This window comes from Scomber japonicus, chromosome 10 (genome assembly GCF_027409825.1).
Source record: "Scomber japonicus isolate fScoJap1 chromosome 10, fScoJap1.pri, whole genome shotgun sequence".
Classification (NCBI taxonomy): Eukaryota; Metazoa; Chordata; class Actinopteri; order Scombriformes; family Scombridae; genus Scomber; species Scomber japonicus.
Window position 1 is genome coordinate 14,978,571 of NC_070587.1, and position 21,017 is coordinate 14,999,587.

The 21,017-nt window shown below is 37.4% G+C and overlaps 1 protein-coding gene across 1 annotated transcript in view; it reads left to right on the plus strand.

Annotated features, from left to right (window-relative positions):
- col14a1a (collagen, type XIV, alpha 1a) overlaps positions 1–21,017 on the plus strand; it is a 123,252-nt gene that overhangs the window by 66,630 nt on the left and 35,605 nt on the right. The window contains exons 28-35 of the mRNA XM_053327605.1: positions 4,776–4,919; positions 5,360–5,524; positions 5,723–5,761; positions 5,960–6,098; positions 8,482–8,624; positions 9,876–9,985; positions 18,256–18,414; positions 20,910–20,987. Coding sequence (XP_053183580.1) covers positions 4,776–4,919; positions 5,360–5,524; positions 5,723–5,761; positions 5,960–6,098; positions 8,482–8,624; positions 9,876–9,985; positions 18,256–18,414; positions 20,910–20,987 — 977 coding nt within the window. The remainder of the gene's footprint in view (positions 1–4,775; positions 4,920–5,359; positions 5,525–5,722; positions 5,762–5,959; positions 6,099–8,481; positions 8,625–9,875; positions 9,986–18,255; positions 18,415–20,909; positions 20,988–21,017) is intronic.

Below are 21,017 nucleotides of genomic sequence, written 5' to 3' on the forward strand. Positions count from 1 at the left end.
AATGGCTAGCTAACTTTATATTCTATGTGCTACAACCCTCAGGTCAAGCCAACACATTGAAAATGCACTTTGAAACCTACTCAAAAATACACGTACATCCACAGTAAAATTATTGAGCTCATATCAGTTCAAAAGATTTTTTTTTGCCCTGTAGTCTCAGCTTTTTTGTACAAGTTCATCCATTCATGTTTATTTTCACTATTCACCAGCTTCCTACTAACCCCTCCATCTCTAATAGTTGGCCACAGAGCAGCCTCTGTAGAAATATGGGATGTGTGCCTTTCTTGATGGCACTATAGAAGTGACAGGAACAAATTCTCCTTTTGAGCCAATTAATGTAATTAACCACTTCATCTAAACCTATTTTAAAACAGTACATAAATAACACTGCCGCCTTCTTTAAGATTCAAGTCTGTGTTTTTTTTTTTTTGTACCTTCTCCTACACGAGTTTGAGGGATGGAGCATGTTGTGGATAAAGTGTGTTGAGGTTGATATTCTGAGATTTGGCTTTTCACTATGCATTTATTCATTAAGGTATTAGTGAGCTTATGACTGACTCAGTGAATGATTGATTTAATGTAGGTGCTGCTGCAAGACTCTGTATCCCTGTACAGTATATACAGTATAAGTGTGTGTGTGTGTGTGTGTGTGTGTGTGTGATTGTGAGTATTTCTGAGGCAAACGACTAGCAGTATGTAAAGTAGTATTACCTTTAATCCTTAACTTTACATTAATATATTCACACATTTAGTCAGGACCTGATCAGCCTTATTCTCTGATTCTCCTTAAGCAGCCAGTCCGACTTCTTCCTGCTTCAGCTGTGGTGATGCAGTTTATGTGAGACCTCAAGGTTTATGAGTCTTTTATGAACTCAGGAATGAATGTATGAATAGTGACCCCATGAATGTGTTTCATTGCCTGTCAAAACCATTCAAAATCCATTGTATATTTTCATTTGATTATCGCAAAGGTTTTCTTCACATTATTCTTAGGAAATCTTTCAAAGATTAGAGGATTTTGTGGCAGTTTATAATACCCCTGAAAGAGAATATCATAGTTTTTTCCTAGTCATACAGACTTCACCTGAAGTCATAGAAAATTGGGAGGAAAAATATATTCCTGCAAGAACAAAGGATGAAGATGAACTAAGGCTTTGGAGGCTAAAACAGGCATGATCATTTCAAAGAGAACTGGGAAAACTGGTAAACTGTTGTCAGACATGGATTCACACTCTCAAAGTGATGGATCACTGATTGATGATGGGCTACTGATTACTAATTACAACCCGGTCTCACAGCAAAATGTATCACATCTACGTTGGTCCACAGTGCAAAATGTAGCCATAGAAAAAACATAGCCATCTCACAATTTATGAGCCCAAATTGTGAGATGGCTACGTTTTGCACTGTGGACCAATGTAGCTGTGTTCTGTTCTGTTTTGGTTTTTTGAACTATCCTTGTCTTTTCCACCTGCCTCCTTCCTCAGTCCTACCTTTTACCACCTTTTCATCTGTGTGCCCTCCTACCTGCCCTTGCCCTTCCTACACCCCAGCCCTCTTCCTTGTCATCTCCCCTCCCCTCTGCTCTGTCCTGTGTCTCACTTCATGCCTGGCTAGCTGCTGTAATTTCACTCTCGCACAGCGTGATCATAGGACAGTGTAGAAGCAGATATATCAAGGCAGATATCTGACAACACAACTCTTTACAGGCCAAACACTCCAACATTTGTCATTACTGACAGCTCAAGGGAAAAAAGGGCAGGAGACAGGATTGTGGTTTGGTTAGAAATTGGGAGACACGCTGGTAGGATTTATCTGGCAGACACACCATACACATACACTGTCACCCATAAAGTTGGAATAAAATATGTTTTACCTCTTTCCATGAAATGATTGTGACAATGTGATTCATTCTTGACAAATAAAGTGTATATCTTCTCAAAACTTTATTAATCAATCTCTTCCAAACATATCTCAATGAACATTTAAATAAGAATAAAGGATGGTGTCTGAAACCAAAATTATTCCAACTTTATGGGTGTATTCTATAGAGCCATTTACACTAAACATATCAGTCATCTTCTGGGTTATTTGCTGCTTCATCTGGCATTATTTTTGGAGGCAGTGTCCTGACACTTAGTACCTCTCTTAATAACTCAGAAGCATTGTTGAAAACATAAGAAAAGTGAGAGGAGAGAAAGTGTTAAAGGACAGAGAGAGTTTGGAGGATTAATGGCGGTGATCGTCCATTTAATTATCAAAAGGTCAGGTGGAGATGTGTAGATGAACTGTATGAACTATAATGCAAATCGTGATGGACAATATGCAAAAACTGGAATAAAATAGAAATAAAATGCATTGTGTGACACCAAAGGGTGAATATAAGGGTTAATACTTAACTGATCAATCAAGGCCTGAAAGACAAAATGCTGAATGCTCTGTTTTACCATATTTTTGGCATTGAAAACAATATTCACTTCCATCTGCACACAGTTGTTTGGGGGCAAATAGAACAATATAAATCTTCTATATAAAGCAAGGAACTTCTGTCTGTCTGTATGCATGTTTTTTCATTTCATTTGCTGGTGACCCAAGTAAGTGCAGTGTCGATTGTTAAGTTGTTCAGATGAGTGCTTCTCAAGAAATATATAAACATATCTTAAACACAATGTTTGAATGAAAAAATACCAATGCTGAAAAGGAGAAGTGGAGCAAGATCCTGTCTAATCCTGTCTCCTTGTATGAATACAATATAGTAACTCAGTAATTCAGCAAATTATTGATGATTAATAAACTTTTTTAAGGTCCTTATAGCAAAATCTTATTCATACAGCAGGTGTTCAGAGACAAGTAGTTGACACATCTTTTTATTGATGATTAAGTCTAGCTGTCGATTGCACACTGTCAAAAGATCATATATTTTTAGCTTTCCATCTTAGCTGGTCCCATCTCAACATTTAAGTCTCATTTAAATACTTTGGACATTGTCTATTTTCTTACTTTGTCTAAATGGTAATGGACACTCAGACTAAATCTGGATTCAGAGGCATTTAGGTCACTCATTGTCATGTAATAATTATGGACTCAATCATGTATTTTATTAATGTCAGTGGAATACATGCTTTTTAATTAGCGACCACATTAAAATTGTAGTCGAGGTTATAAGCATTCATTCATCTTTTAGATTGTTAATGTAGACATCTGTGCTTCCAATAAAATTGGTCTGCCAAACATGTGTCACCATCCAGCCTCACTGTTAAAAAAACATGTTAAATTTCATATAGGAAGATCAGTGAGGCAAGGGTCTGAATGCTAAATGAAGAACCATACCAGCAGTTCTGCTTGAACATTTGTGACCCTTTAGAATTTGCTGCTATTTCTGCATAATATGACCTAAAACATGATCAGACTGTCATTCATTTGATGGGGACATTAGAGTTAGGTGTTTCAATCAAATGGATGACAATCAGGGGTGTTTCCGGAAGATCCTGCCTTAATTAAAGATCTTTGCAGCACAGGTTTGTGGTAATGTGTCATGGCTCGAACAAAGCAGATTCCTGAGGACCTTAGAAGATGAGTTGTTGATGCTCACCAGACTGGGAAAGGTTACAAAGGGATATTTCTACTGAGTTTTGACTCTACCATTTGTCTGTCAGGCAGATCGTGTACAAATATTTGTTGGTTGACCCTCTTCAGGAGTGGTCAACCAACAAAGATCACACCAAGAGCAAGGTATGTAGAGTCTGAGATCAGAAGGGACCCCACAATAACATCTAGGAAACAAAGACTGCAGTGTTCTTGAATCCACCATCAAGAGAACATTAACAATCCATTGTGTGTATGGCAGAGTTGCAAGGAGTTGATCTTAATCCTATAGAATTATTGTGGAAGGACCTGAAGTGATCAGTTCATGCAAAAAAAACATCCAACATCCCTGAGTTGAAACTGTGCTGTGAGGAGGAATGGGCTAAAATTCCTCCAAACTGATGTGCAGGGCTGATAAACAGTTACCAGAAACATGTGGTTGAAGTTATTGCAGTGAAAGGAGGTCACACTGGTTACTGAAAGCAAGGGCTCACATACTTTTGCCTCACACAAATATGTAAGAATGGATAATTTTTCTGAAAAAATGAATTCGTTTTTGTCATTTTTGTGTAATTGGGTTCCTTGTATCTAGCTTTAGGACTTGTGAAAATCTGATCTTGTTGCAAGTCATATATCTGCAGAAATACAAACTTTTAATTACCACTGTATTTCACAAAACGGACTGTGTACCCAAGCATTGTGTTGTTGTCTATGTTTCATATTCAATAGAGCCATTAGTTTCAATTCATTTCATCACAGCATAATGGACTTACTTGAATTAGATCACATTTATGGTGATGATGTGTTGATGTACTGTATAGTTGGTAACACAGTCATAAGTGTATATTGATTTGCATTGGATTAGTTTTTGAATTGACAATTAAATAACATTTTTACTGTGATGAACTTCCAAATTTAAAAAAAAGGTATTCCTTAACTGGAAAATCTAAAATCTGTGGTTGAGTGGTTAAGCGCACATGCCATGTATGCAGCGGAGCCCAGTTCGAGTCCCGGCCGGCGGACCTTTCTGCATGTCACACCCCCCTCACACTCCCATAATTTCCTGTCTCTCTACTTTCAAATAAAGGCGTCTATTCCGGAGAAAATCTTTAAAAATAAATAAATGGGTAGATGGAGCAAAACATGCAAAACCACCTTAATAAAGTGGGTCTCTTTCTGTCTTTCAACAGGTCGAGCCATCAAACATGTGAAAGAATCCATTTTCACGTCAGAGGCCGGAGCCAGACGTGGAGTCCCGAAGGTCCTGGTTGTCCTCACTGACGGCCGCTCACAAGATGACGTCAACAAAGTCTCCAAGGAAATGCAGATGGATGGTTGGTATTTTATAGACCAAACACAGAAATTACATTGTTAACAGTTTACTGTCAGTGCTGAAAAATATAAAATTAATAACATATTTATATACAGTTTATAACTTGTTGATATTACTGTGTTGTGTGTGTTGTTTTTTCATATTTTCTTGTAAATCATAGATACAGCTGAAATGAAATCAATATCTTATTCCCCCCCATCATCTGCACTACCCCAAACCTTACTTTTTAAAATAGATGATAGTATTCATTTCTGCTCATTTTAAAACAATGCTTTTAATAAATCTTGGATGCTTTATGTGTGATTAATTCTACTGTTACATGCGATCAGAGACTTCAATCATTGGTGTAAAACCTATTACTCTAACCCCATAGGCTACATTATCTTTTCAATTGCCTTTTAAACATAACATATTAAATCTTCTAATTTATTCCCATTCCAGGCTATATAATCTTTGCAATTGGATTTGCGGACGCGGATTATGGGGAACTGGTGAATATAGCCAGTAAACCCAGTGATAGACATGTCTTCTTTGTGGACGATTTGGATGCTGTGAAGAAAATAGAAGAACAACTCATTACCTTTGTGTGCGAGGCTGCCACTGCCAGTGAGTAACACCACATTATGTTTAAAATGAGTTTTAAAAAAGTTCAGAAGAATCAGACGTAATCAGAGTAATGTAGGCAGAAAGAAGATTGAGGAAGGACTGGTTGGTGGAGAGACATAGTAGGGGAAATATGGATTTGTTTGATGGTTGGGAATTTAAAATATAATGGATGAACTGACATTCTTTTCTATCTTTCAGCTTGTCCATCTGTTTTGATGAGTGGTAACACAATGGCAGGTAAGAGGTGTAATTGAGGGGAACAATACATAATATACTGTACAACACTAACCATCAAAAGCTAATGATGAAGGCGGCAATGACATAATGGCCCTGTATACTGTGGTGGCAGTAATGATGGTGATTACAGTGATCACACAGAGCTGGAAGATGCTGGTTGTGATGATGATGGTGGTAATAAAGTTCTATCACTTGCAGGCTTCCGTATGATGGAGAAGTTTGGCCTGGTGGAAAAGGAGTACAGCACCATACCTGGAGTTTCTCTGGAGCCAGGCTCATTCAACAGTTACCCTTGTTACAGGTTACACCATAACGCACTGGTGTCACAGCCCACCAAGTGAGTAAAAACGAGAAATCTGCAAACACAATTTTCTAGAAATTCTGTTTCAGTTGACAAACAAAATATGGTCATCATAGTCACCATCTGGTGAGGGGTTAGACTTGCATGGGTTGCTGTGCTTACGTACACCTCCTTGGCTTCTTCTCTTCATAGTCACTAATATTGTATTCTGTCATAGCCGAACACACAGTTCAGCTGTTCACCTTGATGTATTCTTTCTTTTTCCCTTGCCAGATAACATATAAAGATAAAAATAAAGATAAACTTGATGAAAATGCAATCTGTTAACCAAGGTTAAGAATAACTCCAAAGTTGCCAAGAAACCATTGATCAAATCAGTATTAATGTACACAACACTGCCTGAAAGCGTTATGCATAAATACAGTTCAGCCTGTGCTTAGTGATCGGCTACATTGGCTTATAAAGTAAATGTCAACACACAGGTTTGCAGGTGACAGTTTTATTTGTTCAAGTGTCATTGAGATCAAGATCTCTTTGAAGCCTGAGAACAAAAATACAGGTTACAAGATGATTCAGTCTCACAAAACAGTGACAATATATTCAAAAATATCTGCACTAGTCAGACAGCATCCCTCTGTATCATTATTAGTCATCAAGTCATAAATCATTGTTTTGTTTTTAATGCTGACAAATTCTGCTTACTACCATTTCACCCCAAGTTTCTTCAGAATTTAAAGGAGTTATTTTGAGCCTACTCTGCTGTTTATCCATCTTTGTTTGCTTGCTAAGTGACTCTCCCTTCCTCTCCTTGTAATGGGGTGTGGTAACTGTGAGTGGTCAGCAGGACACAAACACTAGAAGACTTTGAATTATCAGCCAGAAATACACACATGGCCCTAGAACTATTCCACAGTCCTGCCAATGAAAATGACTCGACTTTCTGGCTAATAGCAAACCACAGGGGAACTGACATGAAAGCTAGCATGTCAAAAATGTTCCCTTTATCTTTGTTGGGATAATCTTTAGGACATGAGGGATCACCTTGGCTGTTACATTATATTTGCTGTCTTGCATGTCCCACAGACAGTACTTGTCCTGAATGTTAAATAATAAAAGCCACATAGTAATAGCCACAAATATCTTGAGGATAGAATTTGAGCCTTTTGTCTGTGTTTTAGATGTGTTTCTGAATAATATTGAATCAAGACTGTATTTCCACATGTAACAGTACACTGTGCCTTCTGTGGAAGTCGTTTTAAGACTTTTAAGACACAGTTTACACACTTTCCTCCCTTCCAAAACATACAGTAATTGCAGTTTTGACAAATCATTTTTCAACGTTTTTAGGAGATGAAAAGCAAATTAACGGAAGCAGGAAACAGATCATTGCAATTATGAATTAAAGATGCAGTTTTCACTTATTCCTTCAATTACCATAGTAAACTAACACAAAATGTAATTTCATGATTTTGGTCTCAGAACAGGAAAGAAGCTGCTAAATTAAAGCATGTTTTGCCACAATAATTAGTTACAGTATGTAAAAACTGCATCTCAGGTGTCATTTATGAAAAAAAAGCTGATCAATTCAACACAAAATCCTCCCAAAAAAAAAAAAGAATTCAAACTATAATTCATTATATGTCGTCTTCTCACCCATGGACACAAAGGTGAATTTTAATTTTCATAGCTCACGCAGGGCACTTTTAGGAGCTATTGTAGCATTCAGGTTTTAGACTGGGTTCAATCAGTAATTAATAAAGTGGTGACAAAGATGAAAGGTTTTGCGATTATGTCTTCAGGTTTTAGTTCACATTGTGCTTTTGAAATTGGCTTCAAACTGATGATTTAGACCATGGCTGGTAGAAATGAATGGCCATTGTATTCAGGGATGCTGGAAACAAAGAACAGAAAAAAACATTACCTGAGAGGCTTTTAGGTATAGGCTGTTAACATTCAGCCAACACTATACTGCAGGACAATAAAACCCATGTACACAGAAACTTAGTAGGAACATTCGACGGCTTACTAATGTTCTCCTGTATGTTTTCTGTGATGTTTTTTCTGTGATTTTGAAGCTTTTCTGTGGCTTTTGTTGTCATCCAGCTTTCACTTGAAACTCATGTACTGTGATTGTTCAGTTTGTAAAAAGTGACATTGACGAGAGCCCTGAAAAGCTGAGATGATTTGAACATAAAGTGCTTGGAGGCAGCTGCGCAAAAATTCTCTGATCAAAAAAGAAACTGGTGCTTAAAGACAGTCTCATGCAGCCAAATTCACCTTGAAAGCATTCAGAAGAGCTGAAAAGAGACAATGGCACTTTGAAAAAGACACCTGGTGGGTACATGCCTTCAGGGCCAAGCTAAGCTGACTGTCCGTGTGCATGTGTGTGTGTCTATTTGTGCTTTCATGTGTGTACCAGGTATCTTCATCCTGAAGGTTTACCCTCCGACTATACCATTTCTATGATGCTCCGCCTCCTTCCTGAGACTCCACAGGAGCCCTTTGCATTGTGGGAAATCCTCAATAAGGACAATGAACCATTGGTGGGAATAATCCTGGATAGTAAGTTTGAATCACTTCATTTCTTTTTGGTTCTTTATCTCTTCTTTGTCTCCCCTGCACCATCACAGTTTGACAAGTACAGGTTCAAACAGCAGATGTGTGCCGACTCCAGCAATCCAAATAAGCCATCCAAAACCAACACATCCAAATAAAGCGTGAGAGTGCATAATGCAGCAGTTTTTAGATGTGAGGCTGGAGACAATAAGTTATTAGAGCTGTGATATAACTACATTTCTTTGATCTAATATAATTTACTTTATACTGATACACATATACCTGAGGTCTTCTTTTCTGTTTGTGGAAGACCTCCTTTGTTTCACCCTCTCTGAATAGGACAGGCCATTAATGAGGGGAAACACAATGACCTCAGATTTAGAGGTGCTGATACTCAAATGTCAGTAATTGTACACTTGGATCACAGTTTGACTTAAAATAAAGCCATTTTTTCAAGCCAAACAGATGGGGTGATGATAAAAATGGTACCACAAGACTGACCATGTTCCATTATTTTTTTGTATCAGAAGGAGTTTATGGTGAGTGATGTCAAATACTCCACATCCGGAGGAGTCAATTAAAGTGGTTTGAGCACCCGGTCAGAACTCACCTCAGGCGTCAACCTGTGGAGACAAAGGGCAGACCTCTGACCTGCTGCGGACATTATATTACCAGCTGGCCTTGATGAGCCTGGGATTACCAGGAGTAGCTCGAGGACACTAAAAGAAAAAAAAGTCAATTTGACTGCTCTGATGTTCCTATTGACCCTGATACAGCTAAAGAAGAGCAAAAAGGGTGAAAAAACATAAATGTAGTTTGAGTTTCAGTAAATGTTTGGCTGCTCAGACCTCTGAAAACATTAATGACTGAAGAAACTAAGTTAAAGAGAAATGTTTCATGGTCCACAGTTTAAAATGTAATGAAAATATTTATTATTTTTGTCTTGACTACAGAAAAATTGGCCCATTCGTTTGAATTAAACTTACAAAATTAAACTTGCAGAAGTTCAGAATCATTATATATATCTGTACCGGTTGCATGAGGGTGAGTGTAGATTTGAGTGCAAAGAAAAAAAATTATCATAATTCCAATAATGATCTGACAATCATTGTACAAACAGTTTTCATTGTACAAACACATATTTCATAGAGGCTAATATCACATATATAATTGCAATAATGCTATGTTGTCTTGTTGTGTACATATCAGCCATTTCTGTCTGTCTCTCCTTGCTTACCTTCACCTCTGTTCCCACAGACTCTGGAAAGACCTTAACGTTCTTCAACTACAACTACAAAGGAGATTTTCAGACAGTCACCTTTGAAGGAAATGAAATCAAGAAAATCTTCCATGGCAGTTTCCACAAGGTTAGTCTTTTTTGTAGTTCTGAAAACTACTTGTTTGTTAATTTCTTGACTTTTCATGGTAAATAATAAGACTGATTAGTCTTTTTATAAAACACAAAAACATAGTCTCACAAATGCACAGGCGCTTGCTTCTTTTTCATATCATTTTCAAAGGCAGCGATTTTTGAGCTTCTGGCAAATGATCGCTGCTAATGTGTAGATGTCCAGATTGTGCATGTCCATTAAAACTAGAACTATATCAACACCGGAGAGAGCCTGTCCCACAGCTGCTGCATGTGCCATTCTGCATAACACATCAGTTTAAGAGTCCAAATCCATATTGCAGTTTTAGGTAGGACACCTTGATAAATATTCAGGTCTGCTGCACTGAAACTCTGCAGAGTAGAAGGGAACCGAGGGAACTGGAAGCTTGCTGGCAAGCTGCTGAGAAAGAAACAAAAACAAGGTCCGATGTAGTTTGATGTTTTTGAAGTTGTGGAGCCTGTTAGGTGGTTTTCCAGTGGCTCTTTGGCTGGATTTTTTCTCTTGACCTGTCAACACTGTTGTGGTTAATGTGTGTCTGAGTGTGTATGTGCATGCGTGCGTGCGTGCGTGCGTGTGTGTGTGGATGTCATGATAGCCCTCCTTCCTCTTCCCTCCCACTCTCCACTGTTCTCTCTACATCCGGTTTATTGTTTTTTTAAACTAGTGGAGTGTGTGCTGTGGCAGTGAAGCTCCAGATTTCATCACCCTTTAAGACCTCTTTGTGATATCTGATGAAGTCTTAGTGGTCTCCACTTTTGACATTTTTATTAAATATATTATTAAACCATACATATCAAAGTGAATATTAAATGAAAATGATGCGTCAGACTGAAACACCAGAGATGATATTAGTTTGTCCTCCCATTAAATTCTCTGACAAAGACATTTTGTGTCTCCTTCATGCAATGTGATTGTAGCCAAATACTTTTATGTAAATCCTGTTGTGTCAAATTAGAATGGAAATTAATGAATGGAAATGGTAAATTTTGTTCCATTTTAAAACATTGTTTAGCATTTATTTGACAAATGGATGGAAACATAACTTGAAAATTAAGTCAGGCAGTCTTTCAAAACAATAGTTTTGCTTTCGACTTCCTTCAGATGGCCTCTGTGGTTTTCTGCTGAAAACAAACCAACATCCCTCTGTCTCTTTCTGTCTTGATCTCAAAATGTCAAGGATGAGCTGTCTATCATTCTCTGAGCCTTTTGTCTTCTCCATATTTGACTGTCTTTCTGTTGGAGAACATGATAGTGTTCAGAGAGGGAACAGGTGCAGAAGACTGCCTGGCCGGAGGAAGTGTATGTCTCCGTTTAGACAGGATGACAAGTGAATAAGAAGAGTGTTCATGTGCGTGTGCATGTTTCTGTGTCAGATATAAAGGGATTACCATATCAAGACACCTCATGTGAAAGAAGGAATACCCAGCAGGATCTGTCAATGCTCAGTGATGCAGACACGTACACAAACTGGGAGGTGAGGGAAGTGTAAAGGAGAGCAAAGGAGGAAATACACTGAATGTAAAAGTAAGAGGAATACAGGCACAAAAAAAGACAAGTAGATACAAAGGAGAAAGGAGGGTAGGAGGGTCACATATTGTTTAGATGCACTGCAGAAGTAAATGAAGATCATTTTTGCATCTCCTCAGATGTTCAAACGTCTACCATTAAGAGTGATTGAGCAGTTAATGCTGTTCTTGTGCACCATAAAAAAAAATGTTCACCCAGCTCTATAGTTTACAGTAATTGACAATATTTCTTAGAGTGGAAGTCAATATTCAATATCTATTCATTTATATTAATACATCTATACATGTGTGCATTTAGAGGAGGAGGAACATAATAATGCCAGCAGAAAAGCTGCAACTAGTAAAAGAAGTGTTGCCCATGTTTGGAATGACTGGAGCTGTGTTTGTTTGGAGTTTAATAACCTCACAATTAATCCACATAGAAGCAAAATATTAACAAGTAAAATGGGATTGAGCAATTTTCTTGTGTGTAAATTTGTAGTAGTTAGGAATGTTTTCCTCGTCAAAGCTCAGAATGGATGAAATTGTTTAAAATATATATTGTCTGTGAGCAGTTCGAACTCAACAGCAGGCCTACATCTTTGTAATGACGGTGTAAGGCACATGTCCAAAAGTAGGACATTTTTGAAAGAAGTGTTTTTACTACAGTAGGAACATCTTTCATCTTGCACTTTTGAGTGTATGTTATTGAACATTATGTTTTTTTAGATACAGTGCACATTTTAATAGCAGGTGCAACTTTGACTAAAAAGTGCCCTTTTTACACAATATACTTCAGAAGTCACTTCATTATTTGTAAGTTGCCTGTCAACACTGCAGATGTTTCTTGTTTAAAAGATATTCATCATTAAGTAAAAGGAATACTGTGGAGTTTATTCTGTTGTGTCTACTGCTTAAACAATCCACATATGACAGCTGCCAAGTTACTCATTGAGCACAGACAATGTCTCCAGCTGCAATGAAGCTGTTGTTTATCCTTCAAACATTCCCCACATAGCAATATGCCACATCTGTACATGTGGTGTGGTCATCTGTAAAATGAACATGACATCAGAGACACAGAGCAGGAGCAGCTTTGTTGAACTGTTAAAAGAGCAGTTTGTGGATTATTAGTTATAAAGCTATAAAGTTTAATCTGTCCTGAAAGCAGCACTTCATAGTGCTTCATAGTGTTTATATTGATGGATTAAATATTGCTGACTAGAGAAAAGAGGAAAGAAGAAAATATGCATATTGTACATGCACAGAGGTATTGATATAGACATACATGCATGGACTTAAAATGCTCAAACATACAGTACATTTACATGCTGAAAAGGGGTTAGTAGCATCCATTAACATACAAAGAACACTGTATGCATATATGTACATGCACAGTGAAGCAGGACCAGAGCATGCACCGTTTAACTGCGGGTCAGACAGCCGAGTCAGCAGAAATACTGATAGCCTCATCAACTGCACCTCATCTCACACAGCATGTTTAAAAAACTGCCATAACAATTTAAGTGTGTGTGTGTGTGTGTGTGTGTGTATGTGTGTGTGTGTGTGTGTGTGTGTGTGTGTGTGTGTGTGTTTGTGTTTGTCTCAGTGACAATGTTCCTTCTCTGTATAAGAGACACTACTTCATTTGAGCTTTCATCACTTGTTTCCTTCAACTTTTTAGTTTGCCATATTTCATGGTTAAGATAGCAATGTGTAGAACTTTGCACGATCAATGTTCCTCTTTCATCTCATCAAATCAAGAATATAAAACATTCTTTCAGAAATTTTAATTTACTTGTTATGTTAAGTCTGTCTGTAGTGAGCAAAAAATGCTTAAGGATTAAAACTATTAAAGTCTAGGCTTTGTACCCCTTTGCACAAAGACAATTTGTCAGTTTTTGTGCTCCTGTTGATTTAGCTTTCTTTGTACTCAGTGAAGATAACATTAACTTGATAGCTCACTGTTTTGGCTTTTTGCTTCTAAAGTACAACAGAGTTGTTATTACATTTCTGAGATTACTACAGATAATGTAGCACTGTCAGTGCTTTAGAAAATAAAAAGTAATTGTCTTACATCTGAAAAGTCATAAAGAAAAAGTTCTGATGAAAAAGAACAATCTGTTGACAGAGACTCAAACAAATGAAGTGTTATGTTATACAGAATGGTACTTACATTGTCTAAGACAACATTAGCATCAGAAAACACATGAGCGTATATACTGTATATGATGTGTGAGTTTAGGATTTTAGGATTTTGTTTAGGATCCCCATGAGTTGATGCAGAACATCTGGAGTACGCACAAAACATAAAAGCCTGACAACAGATAAAGATTTAGAGACAAAACAAACAAACAAAGTTAAAATCAGAAAACAATAATAATATTCTATGTTGCAAACATATTACTATACATATTCTCATTCATATCCACTTATATACAATATGTTAATACACACGGAATTCATAACACTGAATATACATACAAAGTGAAATATTACAACATTAACATCTATTAAAAAAAAGAAAAAAGTTACGGCAATATGGTCTGTGACCATCACCTTCAGTAGCTTTCCATCAAAGTTGTCATTACCAGGTGGTTTGTCATTATCAACAGACGGCAATCATTTTTCACAGTTCAGAATTAGAGTTCTTGTCTTTCAATATTTGGTCTTTTATACATGAATATGATGGCTCACAACTTGATTTTGGTATGTCTTGCCTTAGTTCACACACTTTGCCAATTAAAAGATCCTTAAAATAATTAGTAATGCCAAGTTGTTTAATAATGAAAGACCCATCTGATTCATTGAAGTACTGAGTTGAGTCACTGTTTCTGCCTATGATATCATTGATGGCACTCCAGATCTTTTGTCATGTTTTATATTATTTAGTTTCATAATACATTTTCTTCATCTTTATGATCAGTTTAGTCACATTGTTCCTTTCATTATGTCTGCAATAAAGATATGCTGTTAGACTTATTTTCCACTACTTTTGTTTCATCTCTTTCAAACATGCTTTTTCTCCATCCTCTGTCCTACAGCAACAGAGCGGAGAATGCTCTGAGAGAGCAATCTGCCTATTAAATTAAGTTGCACTGTTAATACAGTAATTACGGCAGCCCAATCAAATCTCAACGAGTGCTTCTAGGCTACTGTAAATACTGTAGTAGCAGCACAATTAGATGGTCGGATTTTGTTACTGTAACTTGTTCAAAAGTAGTCAATTTGGTAGTTTTCTTTGATTTTTGTGTTTCTATTGTGGGTCAGTAGCGTGTGCACGAGCGTCATTGACACTTCTCAGACACTCCCTCTGGCACTGATTGGTTGTTTTGATCTAGGAGCGGTGGATTCTTGCAAATGGCATTACAACCACTGGATGGACACAGTTGATCTGTATCTTATTCTGCTGTCAGAACATAATGACAATTTTAGCAAATATAATGCAAAAATAGTAACATAGTGCAGCTTTAATTGAGGTGGGTGAACCTGCAACCACAACACTTCATCAGCACTTAACATCAAGTCCTCTCTGAGGTCAACAGGATTGTGGTTTTGAATATATAATGTTTGTGTATGTGTGTGTGTGAGAGCAAAGTTACAAACCAGTAGGGGTTTCCATTCTGTCTTTTGGAAGGAAGGGTGGACAATGAGTCTGTTGTATCGGATAATGCAATGTTCCCACTTTTAACCTTCAAGCCATATGTCATCAGTATAGTCATCATTGAGGAAGATGTTAGTTCCTTTTGGTTTATGGGCTCTCTCCGGTTGGTTCCTGTCCTGTGGGCATGTTCCACCGCAATCCTCTTTTCATCCATCTATAGTTTTACAGCGAGCATCTCAAAAACCTTGTTCTCTGATTTTTCCCAGCTCCCACATGGGGATTCAGGAAAGCCCTCTATAATTATATTATTCTGTTTGGATTGACCCTAGAGGTAGTCTGCTTTCCCAGTTATTGATAACCCTTCACCCTATTGATACCCTTTTATAGTCAACTCCTTGCAAGCCTCTTTTATGTCTTCCACTTCTTTTTGGAGAACTGCAAATTGATCTTTAGATCCTGGACTTCTATCATCCATTCTTTTGTAAGCAGAATTGACCAAGATTTAGGCGAGAGGCTTGAAGATGTTTTCTGTGTTAATAAGTGCATGTGGACATCTTGTTGTTGTTAAAAGATCTCACACCTGTGACTGACACAGCACTCTCCTTTTTGCTTTGGTGTCACAGTGTGTGTTAACACTGTACCACGTATTTCCAGCCTGGACAAGTAACAGGACAGATGGCATTAGTATGAGCTGTGGATGGATCCTGTAGACTCCAGACAGCAATCTGACCTGCCAGGAGAAGCACAAAGTGAAAAACATTATGCTTCTTTTATTTCTTATATCTTCATTTCTCCTGGTTGGGGCTTCTGTTCTTTTTGTTGTTGTGCTGGTCTTTTAAAAAAAAAAAGTATATTAGAAGTCTCAGTTTGGTAGTTTGTCTCCTGTAAGTGTTATATTCTTCATCTCAGAATAATAGAACAACAAGAAGTGTATGTAATAGTCAAATTAGTTTCTAACTCATTCACTTCTGACAGTGCAGAAACCCAAACAATGTACTTTAGTTCAAATTTGTAATATACTTAATTTTACACTTAATCTGCACTAGATTCTGCCCTCAGAGTCTGTCATATTGACTGTGATCATGAGTGGAACAAGCTTCATATTCAAAAGGTTGATTAGATAGAAAGTTTATTTTCTGCTGAAAAACAAAGATGAAAGAGTTTTATATTCTTGTAGTTTTTATTTTTATTATTGAAGGCAATGTAGTGAATATCATTCATGTCGTAGAGATTTCATATGCATATCAACATTTGATATAAAGAATATTTTAAATAGTTTTGTTTGGTTTAAATTTAAATAGCATGAAACGTGTAAAGTGAGTACACACATTATGCCAACCCGTGAGAATGCAGTCATAATGAAGTTGTTGCTTCAAAACAAACAAAGCAAGCAAGCACATTGATGCCTGCAACTTTGACATCAATTGACCTGATGGTTCAAAATAGTACATTTCCAAGAATGAACTTCCTGCAGACTGAAAATTAGTCGCTGCAGGAGTAGATGGAGGAACCAGTTAGCCTGAAAAAGAATGACTGGCAGCCTTACACACACGCACACACACACACACACACACACACACACACACACACACACACACACACACACACACACACACACACCTACACACACACACACACACACACACAGAAACATATACATTTATATACCGTTAGATATTTCAATGCCCTATATTAATTCCCGAACCACGAATGTTAACCTTAACTGCAGCCATTAAATGCCACAAAATACCAGCAAAATGTTCTCACCTTAGAGGATTTCCATTGTTTTTTATATCACAAGACACACACACACACACACACACACACACACACACACACACACACACACACACACACACACGCACACTTACACATACAGTCCTGCCCAGTGAAGTGTGCAGTATGTGGGATGAGAACAGAAAGTCATTATAAAGCAGCCGTCCAGACGTCAGCCAAGGAATGGGCTCTGACACTCAAATATGAACTTTGTCTAACTCCACATTAGCTGCACCATGTTACTGGGTATAGAGGTTTATGTTTCACACGGAGCAGCACTGTACACTACCTACCATACATGATTTTTTTGATTTTTTTTGTGAAGGTTTAATGAGAGAATCAAAGAGACAGAGAAAACATTTAATAATGAAACATGCAGGTACTAATGGTCTGGTTTATTAAAAACCATCACCAGTATTCAGCCCTCATCCCTCATTAACCACACTACCAGTTGAATTTCACAGTTCGTAGCACAGGCAGTGGTTTCCTGTAAGAAGGCAGTTTGACTGGACGGGCCAATTTGTGCGCTTAGATGCTTTAAGGTGGGGTTTTTAACAACACACACAAAAGCTAAGGAACTAATTGTCACTGTGAGTAGTCAGGAAATAGCTGAAACTCTCGGCACACAAACATATACTCTAAGAGGAAGTCAGACGTTTTATATTCTTGCTGATCACAGATGCAAGAACTGTGAAAATACTGCACTAAAAATAATGCAACAACTCTGTTTTATTGACTCCAGCTATTCAGTTTGTTTTTGTGTATGTCTGGTCCCATTTTATGATCGTAATGATTCGTAATATAAACAAGATGATGATTGATTACTGAGACAAAATACTACTGCTAAAAAATATGGACAGCATGTTTGCATGTATTTAAATGGTGGTTTACTTAATTTACTGAAGTACTAATACAACAATGTCCTGCATTCAAACTCAACTCAAGTCTTACTACATAAGTATTCTCAGCAAATTATACATTAAGTGTCAAAGTACTATTTCTGCAGAAGAATTGTGTCTGTGACATATATATATTATATATATATATTATATGACATTACTAGATTGTAATTTACAGGCTTTGGAATATTTTTTATGTAAATCTTGATCTGTAAAGGAATTAAACATGTTGATTAAATGTAGAGGAATAAAAGGTAAAACATTTACAACCTAAATTATATTGGAGTAGAGTATAATGTAAGATCCAATCAAAGTACTCAAAATTACCTCAAAATTGTACTTAGGTACATGAAAGATTGAAAATTGAAAATTGAAGGCATTTTTGCAACTTATTTGCTCCATGTGTGATAGATTTTGTTGTGGTTTTGTGTTTCTAATACATCCTCTCATCTCTTCTGTCAGCTCCATGTGACCATCAGCAAGACAGCTGTGAAGGTGGTGTTAGACTGCTCCGTCGTCGGGGAGAAAGCTATCAGTGCAGCTGGTAACATCACCACAGATGGTGTGGAGATCCTGGGACGGATGGTCCGGTCCAGAGGCCAACGGGACAACTCTGCTCCAGTCAGTATGAATTCCTGTCTGTGTCATTGTACTCTCTAAAGAAGAGAAGAGAACTACCTGTTTGGCTTCCCACTAGTCAAGAAATGTATAGGGTATCCTCGACACAGGAAGTACCGGGAGGTTCTCAGGGCAGAAGATAAAACCTAAGAAATTGACAAACTTGTCACTTTGGAGTAATGAACAAAATCTTATTTCTCAATGTGATGTTTGTATTTATTAAATAGCTGCTGTTTTTTTATTATATCTGAAGTGTAAGCTACAGTTAAGGGAAGAATAAATTAAATAGTTGTATAGTCAAGTGATAATTATCTGGCTGTTATAATCTTTGTGTAGTGATTGCAGTGATCAATCAGGAAGGTGTATGTGTGTGTGAACCTTTACGACCTGTAAAGCAGCAGCCATAAATATCTAAAACCATTTCAGTGAGACACTCAGTGGGAGTTCACTTTATTTATTGCAAGTAGAAATGTACAAAGTGCTTTACATACACTTTGTTAGCTGCGCTCTGCCCATTACGCAGCACAGGCCATTGAAATACTTTTGGCACACTCCAGGCAGGGGAGATGGTGAGATATCCCGGGCTGCTGGGAATACTGAGAGCTCTAATTAGTACATTTTGACTCTAAGCTTTCTGAGCAAAGAAAGTTATTCACTGGAAAATGCTGTTCCAAGAGGTTTTTCTATAGAAAAATGTGACGTTTCCTTTACTTACCAACAGATAAACTTTTACTGGCCAGCAAGTAGGATGATCATTGATTTTAAAAAATATGTTGTGTCTTGTTGGGAAAGGTCTTTGCAGAACGAAATCGGTTAGAAAACTTACTGATAGGTTTACCTTGCTCCTAGTTGATCACAAAGATTACAAAACTGAAGGTGCATCTGTGTGAACAAAACCTGTCACATATGAACAATGTTGACATTTTTCTCAAGGTTTCATGGTTTGACTTAAATTTGTCTGTCATGCATTTCCCAGTTAAATTAGACTATTTGTGGCTAAAGTTTTAGTTTCGATATGATCAAGGTGAGGTGAACGAGGACACTGGCTGATTTTGACTTGTGAGCCTGGGAGATAAATAAATCCTCCTGTACTCTAAACTAAGGAATGACCTTCTAGGGGCCCTATATTAAAATGATACCAACACTATATGAAGATTAAGATTAGAGGAAAATAAACAGTTACCACCCAGTTTTCCACCAGCCGACTGAATTTCATCCAAGTCTGCAATCATGTGTTCGTGTCTGCATGTGTTTAAATTCCTAGATAAAACAGCTTCACAGCCATTTAGCCCAAGTTTTCCATAGTTTAAGTAGTGTCTGTGATATGTATGTGTATTATATGTCAGTGTTTTCCCTGGAATTGTTTTCAGCAGCAGTGCTGATGTGCATGCCCACATTGCCATGACCCATATCATCTTCATCAAGCCATGTGTGTGATCATTTACAGGAGCTTTTGATACCAGAAGGACTCCGGAGGCCCAGATAGCTGTATTTGTAATAAATGTCGAAGAGTTAAATCCTTCAACATATTTAGGGGGTTCAGGGGTTCTCACCAAGAAAATTTGATGTTATTTGATGAAAAATCTATGTTCACCTCACTTTGGACCTCACAATATTTACTTAAAAAATCCCCAAAACTGGTTATAGTTTTTCAGACATTAGTAAGAGGAAGTTAAATATGCTGGCTGATTAAGTAAGCACTGTGTCCTGAAGTAATTCTTAACAGTATTAGTGATTTATTTTAAATATAACTAAATATTCTTTCTAGAGCAGCAACTGTAATCTTTACAACAGCAGTCACAATATAAACTCCATATCTCACAGGAAAACAACATAAAATATATATTTCTGTCATAAAAATACTGATTGACAGACATTAGTCACTATCAGTCCTTCTTCCGGTCCTCTCTGCTCCTCCCTCTGCTGATATGGATTCAATGCAGGTGCTGGTCTGGAAGGAGAGAGCTGCATCTCAGCCTGTAGCTAAATTTTCAAGAAATTGCCAAATTTTAAGATATGTGGGGAAACTCAGATAAACAGTGATATATACAGACAACCCTCCATAACAATCTGCTATTAGCTTAACCAACATACTGAACTTTAGAAATTAATGACATTCCCATGACCTAATTTATTACCTAATCTGTAGTTTAAGACTGGTGTAGCCTCCAGAGTGTTCGTTTTGTTTATTAACACTATGAGCATGCACGTATCTGTCTTCCAGCATATTTCAGTGCTTCATTAGAGCATGTAAGGAGCCGAATTGTCTCTGTTCGGCTCCTGTTTCCTTGCTGTCTCTTATCGACACAGAAAAACCACAAAACCACTTCATTTACAAAATACTGTGGTTAATATTCCATTTCTAATATTGCCTGTGTTTTACCTGCGGTCAGCATTAATAAACATGTCAACTGACAATACTGTAACTGCTGTATTAATGGAATTGGTTTGTATTTATTGGCGTGTACTCATGCATGTGGGTGTGTGTGTGTTTACAGTTTCAGCTCCAGATGTTTGATATCATCTGCAGCACATCCTGGGCCAGCAGAGATAAGTGTTGTGAACTGCCAGCACTGGTAAGAAACTAACACACATGCAGATATACT